This window comes from Manacus candei, unplaced genomic scaffold (genome assembly GCF_025592945.1).
Source record: "Manacus candei isolate 608988 ecotype Guabito, Panama unplaced genomic scaffold, ASM2559294v1 h1tg000046l, whole genome shotgun sequence".
NCBI lineage: Eukaryota > Metazoa > Chordata > Aves > Passeriformes > Pipridae > Manacus > Manacus candei.
In genome coordinates this window covers 336,387-350,214 of record NW_026138094.1, presented here as the reverse complement: position 1 = coordinate 350,214, position 13,828 = coordinate 336,387, and the positions used below count along the sequence as shown (strand labels likewise).

The 13,828-nt window shown below is 51.3% G+C and overlaps 1 protein-coding gene across 8 annotated transcripts in view; it reads right to left on the bottom strand.

The window, feature by feature from the left end:
* Positions 1–13,828, bottom strand: part of HCN4 (hyperpolarization activated cyclic nucleotide gated potassium channel 4) — a 148,366-nt gene that overhangs the window by 40,574 nt on the left and 93,964 nt on the right. For all 8 annotated transcript variants that reach the window (XR_007906073.1, XR_007906072.1, XR_007906075.1 and 5 more), the window contains one exon: positions 6,266–6,427. Coding sequence is in view for 3 of the 8 variants with exons in the window: in XM_051796389.1 (XP_051652349.1) it covers positions 6,266–6,427 (162 nt within the window). In the remaining 5 variants the exon portion in view is untranslated. The remainder of the gene's footprint in view (positions 1–6,265; positions 6,428–13,828) is intronic.

Below are 13,828 nucleotides of genomic sequence, written 5' to 3'. Positions count from 1 at the left end.
AGACAGGGTTAGTGTTACCGGGCCAGATTCAGTTACATTATGCAAGAGAGACCTGATTCACTGTGCAACAAGAAGGGCAAAGCCACAGCAGTGCCAGCAGAGCAGACACAGGAGAAGCAGCACATTCACAGCCCAGCAGAGATTGCAACCTGCTCCCTGCTGGCGCCAGCCTGTCTGGGCTCACCTCCTAACAAAGCAGGAACCTGCTCCCCTGGAAAAACTACCCTCGAGCCAAGAGAGAGGGGGCAAGAGACAATGTGGCCATTGGTGACTGCTCCTGGCTGTGCAGTTGCTCGTGTGTGTGAGGAGCTGCAGCCCAAAGGGGAGCCAGGAACAGGGGAGGGCAAAGGGCACCTGTGGCTCTGTCCAGGGCAGCAGGAAGGGTCTGGTCATGGTGCTGCCTCAGGTGTAAGGGCCAAAGGAGTGAATCCTCTTGCTCCTTCATGCCTAGGCTGTGGCTCCAAGAGTCCTAGCCTAAGAAGTTGGGAGAGGGGGGAGGCATTTTTTTTCACCCTCCATGTTTTCTGTCATTTTGGAGACTCACTTCTGATCCATGAAGGCACTGAGCAGCTCACACAGGCATTCCTGCAGCCTCAGTGCTAACATTTCCATGAGACACAGGCCCTTTCCCTCAGCCTTGGAGTACTGGCAGCTAAAGCCCCTGCACTTACAGAATGGCTGTAAATCCATGGCTTTAGCCCATCCACTGTCCCTGCTTCAGCAGAGAAGTTGGAATCCTGAGACAACTTTTGCTTAAAATGGTGCATCGGCTGTAAAAGTGGGAAGCACGTGTCCAGCTTTACTGGGGCAGAGAGGGCAGGGCAGGTGTCCTGTCCCATTCCTTCCTTGTTAAATGAATTCCTTTCCCATTTCTCACTGGATGTTGCAGAAATGCTGCTGCTTTCTGAGTTCAGTGTGGCAGTAGTTTAACAGGGCAGCACACCTCCACAACAGAATTGAGAGCAGGGAGGAAAGAAATGCCGAGGTGAAATTCCGAAGGGAATTTGGGCAGACAGAATAAGAATAGCTGAGCTAGAATGTGATGTATTAGAAAACTGGCTGCCAGGGTCTCTAATGGCAGTGAACATCTGGGCACCAGGCAGGCTCGAGTTTTAAAAGCCATTCTTCCAGCAACTTGCTGTTCAGGAGTGCTGTTTACAAAGAAGCTTGCCAGTGTTTTGTAGGAATTAGTCATCCCAAACTCTAACATCCAACATACTGAGTGAGCCCTTGTAGCCTGCAGAAACACTTCTGGCTCCCTGGGAAGTCACAAGTCCCAACCTCAATTCCCATGAGCAGCACTCATGTGAGGACAGACTGAGGAGACGGATGAGTAAAGACAGGCTGAGGGGCCAGAGCTGCAGGAAAACACGGAGTGCTTCAAACAAATCCTGAGCAGCGTGGTCTGCTGGGAGAGGAGACCAAGGACTGCTCAAAGAGAGGCACTTCTGTGAAGGGGAAACCTTTCAGAGCAATGACCTTTAGGATACAATCTGTAAAGAGCACTGGATTCTCACTCATGGCACTGCCTATGTGACGATTCCTTGCCTATAGGTTTAGAATAACTTTAGATTTAAGGCTTTTTGTTCTCCATAGGAGGAGCAGGGAGGTGAAGAATGCAGTAGTTTAGGCCAGGCTAGTAATGGTGGTTCCAAACCTGCTGTGGACACAGGTTTACCAGCACCAGGTGCCTCCTCCTGGCACAGCCTGTTTCCATAAGAGCCACACCCCTATATAATACCCCACTCCACCAGTCCCCATGGTGGGAGGGCTGTACCACTTCAAATATACTGGAGTGGCTAAAATGGCCCATGAGGGGAGGTAAATGAGGCTTTAAACTGCAGGGAAAAAAATGACTCCTTGTTAACCAAATCCCAAAGCAAGCAAAAATGGAGCTACAGATCTGTGCTTGAACAGAGTCAAGAGGGGTGTTATCCCAGACACATGCCAGGCACGGAGAGCGTTTGCAAAAGGGAGTTAAAATTACTTGGAAGAATTTTCTCAGACTAGTTTGCTTTTAACATCAACATTGGCAGTGCTAGAAGGGTTTCTCTGGGATTAGAGCCTGGGCTGCAATGCCTCTGCTCAGATCCACCTTTAAATACTTGGAGACAACGTTCCTGGAACTCTTCAAAGGCAGTGCTGGGTTCTGTAGTGTCTGTAGTGTAGAAACAGCTCGAGGAAAAGTATGGTGTCTTACAGGGTGTTCTGGTTCTGATGTGCACTGAGTGTGTCTGGCTGAATCCTCACTGGAGAAGATTAGTCAGAGAAGAAGAGGAGACACAGAGAAGCACTGGAACTTCTTGGGCTGGGGCACAGTCTACGGGCACAATGGGATGCCTGACTTACACCATTAACTTTTCGGAGAACTAAGGAGCTGTAGTGGTGACAGGCCATATTTCAGCCTTGTGAGCTCCCGTGTGTGTCTCAGCAGTGATCTTATCTGGCCACTGAGCTGTTACTCGGGGTTTGCTACTGCACTGCCCTCAGACCCAGCTGTGAAATAAGGGCTCTGACCACCCCTGCCCTCCCCTGGACAGCGCTGGAACTGCTGGGCCGGGAAAATACACCTGGGGGGAAGAAATGGAGGTGATAGATCAAACCACCTAGGACAGAACTGCCTGTTCTGGGCTTGTTTCCGAGGAGAGCTCCGTGTGGCCTCCACCTGACAGCAGGGAGTTTCCCAGGACTCTGAGGGCACCAGTCCCAGTTGCCCCAGTCAGCCCTGTCTGGGACCCCCCCAAGCACACTCTGCTCCAGGCCTGGCACCCACACCTTGCCTGAGCTCACTGTACCCATTTCCTGGGCACTGAGCACGTGCTGTGCCCTTGTTTCCAGCCTTGCCTCTGCTCCCACCTCATGCTGCTCCCAGCTGGACTCCCTGGGTAGACCCTGGATGTGACTGTCACCCTGCCTTCCCTGGAACAGTCAATATCCCCAGTTATCACCAGTTCTGCTCTGCCCACCCGATTTTGGACTGGCAGGACTGTGCCCTGGCTGGTGAGGGCACTGCCTGTGCCTGTTGCCCTTGGTCCTGGCTCACATCCCATCGCGGAGCAGCCCTGTTCTTGTTGCTCCCTAACAGATTTTATAGAACATGATAATCTACTACTCAGATTCAAGTGTCTGCTGAGGGAGGGCAGGAGGGACCTGCTGGCCCAGAGGCTTGAGGGAGTTAGGAATCACACAGCACAGCCATGCAGGACTGCTCTGTCTTCCCACAACACGTGCTGCATCCCTCTCTCTTCCTGCTTTCTATCAGCAACGCCCCAAGAAAGTGCTGTGAGCAGGGAGGGGGCATAAGCTCAAAGTGAATCTGCTCCCCTCCCTTTGGGGGAAGGAAGGAGGATCAGTGTTTCCTGTGCAAGGTTGCTGAGTTTGCCACAGGGATATTTGCCTTCCCTGCAGGGTTTATCAGTTCAGCACAACACCCCAGGGAATGAGCTACGTGTTTCCAGCAGCCTTCAGGTCTCAGCAGAGCTCGGGTTCCTGGGATGGAGCTGCCAGGCCAGGGTCTCGGGGAGCAGCAGCAGCTGACTCACCAGTGCTTCCAGTTTTTAATAAAGTGCACTGCAGGGAAGCTAATGCTGAAGCCCCTGGGACTGGGGCTGAGCAATTAATACTGAAAACATCCTTCCCTGCCATTTCAGGAGTCATCCAGAGACCAGTTCCTTCACAATTGCTAAAGATGGAACATGGTGCATGTATAAAACACCAAGATGAAGTGGACTCAGGGATTTATCGAGCCCCTGATATGATTTTGGCAACACCAGGCCCTTCACAAATCCCCTGGACGAGGATCAAATCTTTAGGAAGCAGATGGGAGATGATGAATCTCCTTTCTCTGCTGCATCGAAATCAGAGCTGGTTTTATGGACTGCCAATGACTAGGTGGGAAACCCCAGAGCAGTGGAAAAGCAGCACCAGCACACTCAAGGAGAAAGCCTCTGAAGCTTTTGGCACTTCACTTCCAGCTCCCCTTGCCTGCAGCAGCTTCAGAAGATTCCTCTTTTTCTACAGTGGTTCCATGCCAGCTTTGTGGCTCCTGTGTGTAATCAGGGCAGTCGTGCACCAAGTGTATTTATCTCCTCAAAGCTATGACCAGGTCAGTACAGAATGTCCCAGAATCCAACCTACTGTCACAGACTGATGCCATCCAGGCTTCTCCCCTCCCAACCCTGTCCATCACAGCACTCAAGCAGAGCCATTCTGGAAACTTCCATCAACATCCTGGCACCAAAGCCTGAGAAGAGCCCAGACCTCCAGTTTCTTGTTGCTCCTGACTCAGTGGCCTCTGCTATTACTTCCCTTCAGACCATATGTAAATGCCATCCACATCCATCACTGGTCCCTAAGACACATCTGGAAATTGTCTCAGGAGATTAAAGAACATTATTGTGAGAAAAAAAAACCTATCTGGTTCCAGAAGAACTAATTACTCTCTTTTTTAAATATTCCCATCTCAAGCTATTCTGGGGCTGGCATATTCCTGGAGTGGAAGCCACCTGAACTATAGGTGGGGCATATAACCATCTCTCCAGTTCTCAATCCCAGTCTCCTGAGGCTCCATTTTCAGAGATAATAATTCTTTTTCCACTTCTATTAAATGGAAAAAAAAAAAGGTGATTTAGCTGCAAAGAAGAAGAAAAGTCACACAAGGCCAGTTTAATTCCCAGCTTCACAGGCTCTCAAGGCTGGGAAGACAAGACTGCAGCATGAGTGAAGCTCTGCTCCAGATAGAAGCATGGTACCCTGCCCCTCCTGGAGATTCTGCTGAGCCTTCCTGCCTCTGGAAGGCATCTTTCCCACTCTCCCCAGTGTTGCTGTTAGAAAGGTGCCTTGGCTAAATCTCTTCTTCCTCTGTCCTGCCTTCTGCCACTTTTCAAGACCTTTGCCCTTGCCTACAGTTACCCTGAGGGCAGCTGCAACCCCAGCTTTTACCTCTTCCCCGAGGGATGGATGGGAAGAGCAAAGAGAAGTTGTTGCCATCAACCAGCAGCCGGATGTTGGGATAAGGGAAACATGGTTCAGATGTGCTGTTCTGAACCTGTCCTGCAAGGGCACCACAGCCAAGTCTCCTCATGGGATGGGGATGGGTTCAGCCTGCACCTCTGAGCTCCCCAGGGTGAGGAGCTGAGTGTCCTCTTGAACCTGAACAGCACAAGGGGGCCCTGATCTTTGATTGCTCCTGCCATATAAATAATAAAAAGGCAGCATGGGGGAAGACCAGGCAGCTGCTGCATGGGTTGCTCCTCTGCTGGAGATAAATAGAGGGTTCCAGACTCCAGAACTGCCAGTCTGGCACCTTTCAGCAGCAGGAAGTGAACGATTATTGCAGAGGGAAGAAATGAATAAATAAACCCCAAACAGACGACTTTTTCATGGATGCTCACTCCTCTCAGGCACAGGCAGCAAGTGCCCACAGCTCTGCATGTGGGAGGCATGGCGAGCTGGCACAGCTCTTATACATTTTACATTTGTTCTGTTCTGCCCGAGTGCCTGATTATTTCCTTTTTTTTTCAGAAGAAATTGGCTGGGGGAATCTGGAGGTTAAGAGCTGCAATGAGAGGCAATTTTTTAAGCTTTGTCAGTTTTTGCTGTTTAATCAACTGGACATTGTCCCTTTGAATAAAAGATCCTGAATTCTCAGCAAGATGGTTGAAAGGTACCATGAACTCCCCGTGCATTTACCATATGGTATCAAACTCCCTCACAGCAAACAGCAGAGGAGCAGCACAGCCTGGGATGGCGTTGGGAAGTCTGGCTCCTGATCCCATGATGGGAGGCCCAACTGTGGCCCGGCAGGGTCTGTGTGAGCCCACCCTAATGGGACATTGTGCAGCTCCATGGAGGGAAGGGAGGGTGATCACACCGGCCCTTCAAGAGGATATGGAGCAGAGGGCTCCACAGTTTTTTGGGACCGGTGATGTGAATGATGGATCAGACCCAACTACGGTTCCAGGACCCCCTCTGTCTCCTCCTTTGGCTCAGGATGCCCAGAAGCCATTAGAAAACCGTTTCCACCCTTGCTCCTTGCTGTTTGGAGCCAGGAGGGGGAGCCTGGCTCCTGCCTTCCACAGCAGGACCCGCAGCAGCTCTGCCGGGCCGGGTCCTGCTCCGCAGCCCCGGGACCTCTCCCTGCAGGATCTGCCTCCCAGGCGCCTCCGTGCCCGCAGCGCTGGATACTGGGGAGCACTGGGAAGCTGGCGGATGGCGTGTGGGCGCTGGGTAGGGTGACCGAGGGCCCGGCAGGGCTGGCACTCACCACCATGCGGTTCAGGGACACCCAGCAGTCGTCGGGGAAGTCCTGCAGCATCGGCACCAGGAACTGGAGGCAGCCGTCCCAGTGGCACAGCAGCAGCATCATCCCAATGAGGTTCACGATCCTCACCACGGCACTGGCCAGATCGTAGGTCATGTGGAAGATCTGCAGGGGCCAACAGGGAGCAGATTAGATGGCAGCTCCCCAAAAACAACCAACCCAACATAATTAGACGCAGTATCAGGGTCAAGAACTTGCTAAAGTGACAGAAAAGGCTGCATCAGCTCAGGTCAGGCACAGTATGCAAGCAGAACCAGCTGAAAAACAGATTAAAAACCAAAATACAAAATCATAATCATTCACCTCTCTTGCCCTGTGTTTTTGCCTTCTAATTTAACATTAAAAGCTCCATAACTCATTTTATAAAATAAGCTGGTTGCAAATATTTCTGGAACATTAGCCACTCCTCGGAAATAAACTCTATCATTACATCTTTTAACTGCAGTGCCCTTCTTTGATTTCTGTTCTTGCTGAATATATGTTACACAGTGACCCATGGTGGCAGCTGTCTTTGTACTGGATGTCAGCTGCAGTCTCTGCACATATCAAATGCAAGAAAGAACAGCTTCAAACTCAGCAGAGACTTCTAGAAGAGGATCTGATTCATCTATTTTCTTGTATTTCTTGTATTCTGCTGTATCCCAGCAAAGGTAGGCAAGGAACAGAGAAGCATGGCAGAGCTGTACAGGAGTTCTTAGTAAGGAAGCCCAGAAACCTGTACACAGCTCTGCAGTCGGGTCTCGAGGGTCCCTATCCCCATGCTGCATGTGCAGCCAAGGCACATGAGGGACACTGTTTTCCCTACAGTGGAGTGTTGTGGAGACTTTGGGCTGCTTGGCTCTTTAATGCCCAGCTTTGTGATGACAGACACACAGGGCATGTGGTGGCTCCTACCCTGAGCTCTGTATCCATCCAGGTTTAGTTTTCCCTACCTGAGGGGGGCTCTGCAGAGGGATTGCTGGCCCTGTGTGGCTCAGCCTCTTCTGCCATTAACACAGTTCATGGAGAGAGGTGACTTTCCTGATACTGGGAAAAGGTCTTTCCCCCAAAGAGTGGTTGGGCACTGAACAGGCTCCCCAGGGCTGTGGGCACAGCACCAAGGCTGCCAGAGCTCAAGGAGCGTTTGGACAATGCTCTCAGGGACAGGGTGGGATTGTTGGGGTGTCTGTGCAGGGCCAGGAGCTGGACCTGATGATCCTTGTGGGTTCCTTCCAACTCAGGATATTGAACAATGTTGCGATTCAGCCTGGCAGTGGTTTGGATATGTAAGGACCACACAGTGTGCTGGCTTCCAGTGCATCCCCCAAAAACACGGACACTGAACACATCTGGCATCCTCCCCACGTGCTGCCGTGTCACCAGGGCAGTTTGGACAGTGCTGGGATGGATGGAAGTCCAGCAGCCACGGCCCAGCCCTGCCAATGTGTCCTGCCCTGGAACCTCACCTGGAAGAATGTGAATCCCTGCTCCTCACACACACAGACCTGCAGCCTCTGGCAGAGGAGGGGGAAACACTTGGCCAGCGGTGTGTGAAGGGAGCAGAGACTCCCTGCTGTCAGCAGCCAGGGCCAGGCCTGCTCAGGAGCCCTGCCTGGGCTGAAGGCACACATAGCCTGCCTGCTGTGCAGCCCAGCCTGCAGTCTGGTGACACCATGTCCTAGTTGGATTTAATGGAAGGGAACAAAAAGTAGAGGAATTGAGGAGCAAAGAAGACTACAGTGAATCGGGTGAGGCTGCATGTCCCAGCTCTATCCCTGCCTTTCCTCCCTGACCTGAGGATGGTGCTCCCTCACAGGATTATTTCATTTAGCTCTGTCCTAATCCTGCCTGAAGCTTCCCACAGAGCTTGAGTAGCCCCTTGTGCTCTCTCTGGACTCCCCAACAGCCCTCCCACAGCCCCTCCACTCTGGCCCACGTGTCACCTGCCCTGTCCCCTCCACAGCTCTGCCCTCACACCTCGGCTGCTCCAGCCCTGCCCGGTCACACGTCCTGTCCCTGCCCTGCCACCACACCTCTCCACAGTGTGAGCCCGTGTGTTGTACAGCTGACCTCCAATGAGCCCTGCAGAGCACACAGTGACACCTGTCCAGTCTCACCATTTCCTTGGGGATGTGGCAGGATTAACTGTCAGTTCTTGGGATGTAAATACACCTGCAGACACAGCTTCCTCACAGGCAGTGGCCAGAAGGGACACAGACCCTGGCCCAGGTGTATGTAAGACAGCAGAGCCTGGGCTCCTCCAAGCCTGGGCACAGGTGGATTGAGGTGACTCCCCTGGGAATCACCTCCAGAGGGGAAGGTGACTCTGAGGGAAATGCCTGTCAGGAGGTGTCTGGGACAGGCCACGGGTGTGCTGTGTGACTGTATGGCTAAATCCATACAACTCCTGGCTGCTCCAACAGCAACAGTCTTGCCCCTCCCACCACCCATGGCAGTGGGTACCTGCCACATTTGCCTGTACCATGGATCAGCCCCCTCTCCTCCCACAGTGAGTCAGTTCAAGAGCTAAAAAGGCAGAAAACTTTTGTTATCACTGTTATCAAGGAAAGGAATCACGGTTTGCCAGTTGGAATTGGCTCATCACTGTGCTGTCAGAGCTGGCTGTTCAATTTGGATGCCTGTTTCCACACCAGATATTAACACCTCCCCACCTAATCAGGGTGCCACGAGGTCACATGCTCGGAGTGGGGTTAACATGCTCAATCCAGGCTGGGAGGGAGCCACAGAAGGATGCTGGAAACCAGAAGGATGAATGATTTGGATAACTGCTGCTAAACTCCATTATTTCTGCAGCATCCAAGATGCAGCTGGAGCCCACAATGCCAGTCAGTGTGAGAAAGGCCATTCTAGTGGTATTTCTGGGCTGAAAAGAAGAGCATATCCAAAATCCAGCATGAAAGGTTGTTCTAGGAAATCCAGCTCTCAGTGCTGACTCAATAGGTCAGTATGAAAGCTGAGCACATAATTCATAAAGAATAATTCCTCCCGGTTTCCTCTTTTTTCTCCCCCTTGCAGAACTGATCATTCTCATTTAGATAACCCAAAGTGATTCCAGGCTGTGGGAGGGAGAGCCAGGGGCTGTGCTTTTAATGAAGCCAGAACAGCACTTTGCAGAAGCACCTCTGAATGGATCTTTTGTGTCACCAGGGTTTTTACTGTGCTAATGACTTTTCCTCTCACACCTCTGTGTGTTTTCAAAGAGCTCCAACCCTCCTGTAACCCAGGGAACTCCAGCCAGGGACAGGGTGAAGCCCTGTCAGACTGAGGAAGTGCCTTTCTTCCTATAATAGATTAAATGCACAGAAAGAGCCTGAGGGAATGGATGGCTCAGGGGACAGGTGAATGGATATGCAGCTTCTTATATGATGGTTGGGCTGTCTCACTGGAGTCTCTGGAAGGATACACCCCCAGGGTGACACACCTGGGCTGTGGCACGGTTTAACCTGGGGAGATGCACCATGGCTCAGGAATTCCCATAAGTAAGCCCAGATTATGAACTCCAAGTGTAAATGTCTGAACTGCAGGTAAAACAACTCCAATCCCAAATGTCAGTCTCAGGAGGTACCAGCTCATGGCCTCTCCTTGGAATACATTTGCATTCACATGCAAGGGAAAACCAGGCAACACTGGCTGTGCAGCACACAGGAATAACTGTGCAAGGGTGTGAACAAACACCTTCCCCTGAGAGGATCCTACTGCAAACAGGATGCTTGTGTTCCAGGGAACACAAGGTGCTTGTGTTCCAGGGAATACTGACTCCAGGAATGTGCTGGAGAGTGTTGCAGTGCCCTACAGCAATTCTATAGCTTGCCAGGGAGAGGTGGGGAAGGAACATTCTAGAACAGCTGGTCCATGAGTGGTAACTGGAGCTTCTCTGGTTTTCATCATTAACACTCAGGGATTTTTGTCCTGTTGTAACACAACTCAGGCAGGGTCCCAGAGTATCACACCTCCTTCACCCCAGAACTGCTTGTGCTTTCTGCCTCTGCTGCCTGTGACTGGGAAGGAAGAGGAGGAGAAGGGCAAAGCATGGATTCACACTTAAAATCACCTCTTTTCAGGGGCATTCTTTGACAGAGCTTATATCCCTGTTTCTTGACAGTCCAAAACAAGCTGTGGTTTCAGAATCCCTGCTAGAAAATCAGTTCTGTCCTTCCAGCTGAAGGACACATTGCATGCTTTCTGAAAGGACACCTTGGGAAAGTGGGAGGACCAAAACTTCCCTCAACAAAGTCATCTCCACATGTTATGTAAGAGCTCCATCTTGGAAATCCCACTTATAGGGGACAAGCTATTGGGATCCTATCAGAATGAATCTGAAATGCTGTCAGCCCCCAATGACTCGGTGCAGTCCTCCCTGATGGGCTCTGTACTGCAGCATTCCCTGAACCTCAGCTCTGGAGCTGGAAGAAATCCAGGACCCCGTGGAGAAGTGGGGCCTGGCTCTGGCAGTGAAAGCAGGGCTGTGATGGAATCAAAGCTGAGTGTTTAATTAGGCATGTTGGTTTGTGCTGGCACATGGCTTGGTGGGGCTATCCAAACAACAGCCCACCAGAATTCCTGTGATCCAGGAGGGCCATGCCACTGTCTGTCTGGGGCCACAGAGGCTGGAGTGCTCCACGGAGAGGACCCTGGGGCAGTGCTGTGCAGGGAGGCAGCTCCCTCCAGGCACACTCTGCCAGCCCTGGGCCTCCACACAGCCCCTGCCACTGCACTGAGCTCCCCAGCTCAGCAGGCTCGGCAGGCACGGCCAGGCTGGGATGTGACTGTACATCCAGGCTGGGATGCAACTGAACATCCAGGCTGGGATGTGACTGTACATCCAGGCTGGGATGTGACTGTACAACCAGGCTGGGATGTGACTGTACATCCAGGCTGGGATGTGACTGTACATCCAGGCTGGGATGCAACTGCACATCCAGGCTGGGATGTGACTGTACATCCAGGCTGGGATGCAACTGCACATCCAAGGCTGGGATGTGACTGCACAGCCAGGCTGGGATGTGACTGCACATCCCTGCTGGCTTTTTATGTACTGGAGGTGCTATGCTTGGAACAAATGGGTTGTCCTGGGGGTTTGGGGACAGCGATACAGAGGCATCCTGATGATCCTGACTGGAGCCAGCACGGCTGAGCTGGAGCTGCACACCCTGCCAGGGAGAGCTGACAGCTGAACGCTGTCTCTGCACAGAATCCCTTCCATCCATGGCCTTTCTGAACAGACTCTGCACCACAGGGAGGCAGTGAAAGTGCTCACTGCCCTACCAGCAACATCACAGGACTTCAGTAGCACCACATCCAGACTGAGAGCCCTGCTGGTCCTGAGCCAGTGCTGGTGTCTGTATCCACATGATGGTTAATCTACAACTGTGATAAATCCCCTGTGGATAATCAAGGAGCTGTGACACTGCTCCAGCTTAATAGAAAGCAAAGAATTTACTCTTCATTTATGCCTTAAAAAAACCAAAGGCCTGAAAAGGAAATACAAATCTCCAAAGGGAATCAAAACAGTATCGTATGTTGTTCTGAGCTCCAGGGTCAGAGTCAAGGTTGTTCTGCTGTGAGGAAATTTATGTTTACTTATATTTAAGAAGAGTATTTGTGGACTACGGGGAGGAAAGTTGACATGTCTTTTACTCTTCCTTTTTTTCCTTGGCTTTTGTAGATAACAGAGGTAAAGATACATTTTCCTCACAGAGGCATTAGCTGCCTTTTCAAACCTCAGTGTTAATCTCCTGATATACTGGGGATAGGTGGTTACTGCCAAGAGCTTTTCTGAGCCTAAAGTAGTTACCCAGATTACTGAGGGTGGCTGTGCAGCAGCTCCTGTGTCTCTCTGGATTACCTTTACAATCATTGGCTGGGCCTCATCCTGCTTAGTTCTGAAACCAGCCTGGACAACAAGCTCTTGCTTGTTCTGGCCAACAGGCAAACTAAAGGCAGCTCATTGAAAAAAACAGTGGTTTGGCTAATTTTGGGATCACTACCACAAAACCAAGGCCAATTCTTGTGGCAAATGTCACCTTCTCCACACTCAGCGTGAGTCTTGACTGACACAACCCTCGTAAGAGGGGAAGGGCTTGGGAGCCCTGATGTGCAGATCCATCCTGGGAGGCTGGAGTGAGGAGAGAGACAAACAACACGCACAACTGGCAGGATGGGCTGGCTTCCCCAGGAGGAGAAATCCTCTCCAGGCACACAGAGCATTATGCACATTAGAGCACCGAAGCATGGAAGCCATGAGCATCCACAAGGAGCACAGAGCCAACCCCCTGAGCAACTCTGTGAGGACACACAGGAAATCAGAGCTGAGAGGGAAAGGGCAGCTCCCCCAGGAATTCCACCCGTTGAGTAAACCCACCCCATTGGGAAACACAATGTTTCAGCAAGGCAACACAAAAGGGCTCAGCTGCTCCCTTCCCTCTCCTGGTGCTGCTGTGGGAAAGGCATCATCAACCCCTACATTTGCTCCTTCCTTACCCTCCCCAACTTCCCAGTTATTCTTCCAGTGATGTCACATTTAAGCTGTGCCAAAATATAAACTGATTTTACTCCAAAAGGTTTGCTTTCTCAGGTAACTCCCCAGGTTTTGGTGGAGAATGGACACCTTTTGGAAGAATGGAAACATTTTTCTTTGGGAAGAATGGACAAAATGCTGTTCTTGCCACTAAACCATCCAAAGATGCAAACTCTAAATTTCTGAGGCAACTGTTGCTCATCTTGCTGAAAATATGCTCAGTTAAGGAACAGAATTCTGTACAGGAACGCAGTGGGGTTTATTTACTTTGCGGTGTCCCGGGAAGTGGGAGGCCCCTGAGAAGGATCAGCTCTGGGTCAGACAGCCTTGGGCTGTGCTCATCACAGTGTGTTCAGCAGAAGGGCTCAGTGGTACAGGAGGAAGGAGTTTGGGCTCCAGATTGTGTTGGGACAACGCTGAGAGCACCAGGCAGCACAGCAGATGGGCTGGAGACGGGAGATCATCTGTGGAGCACAGCTACAGCTGCAGGCACTGTGCAGGCTCAGGCTGTGCTCCACAGCTTGGGGTGCTGGGGGATTTGGTTTTGCCTACTTTTTGCTGCGCCAGCAAGGAAAACTATAGCCAGAAGATCAAGTTTTAGATGAAGGCAAGAGTTTGGGGTTGATTCTCTTTTTATGCTTGCTTTGCACCAAATGACATAATCAATGTCAGCGGAGTTGCTGATGCTGCCCTGAGTCACAGCGAGAGGAGAGTCAGGGCTGTGATTCATTGGGTTTAACGCTCACAGGGGAAGAGATTGGGGATGTGCTTGGCTCAGGGCTGCCTGGAACAGTGAGTCTGAGGGAAGAGCACCGAGTGCCAGGTGTTAAAGAGAGATATCCAAGCAGATTTTACACTTAAAATATAATAATCCTTTGTGCTGCTCTGGCAGTTTTCATGTGAAGGTCTCAGGGGGCTCGGCTGACATTAATCTGGTGTGCTTCCTTGTCTCCAGTGTGAGCTCTGTTATTCCAGATGGGCCAAACGAG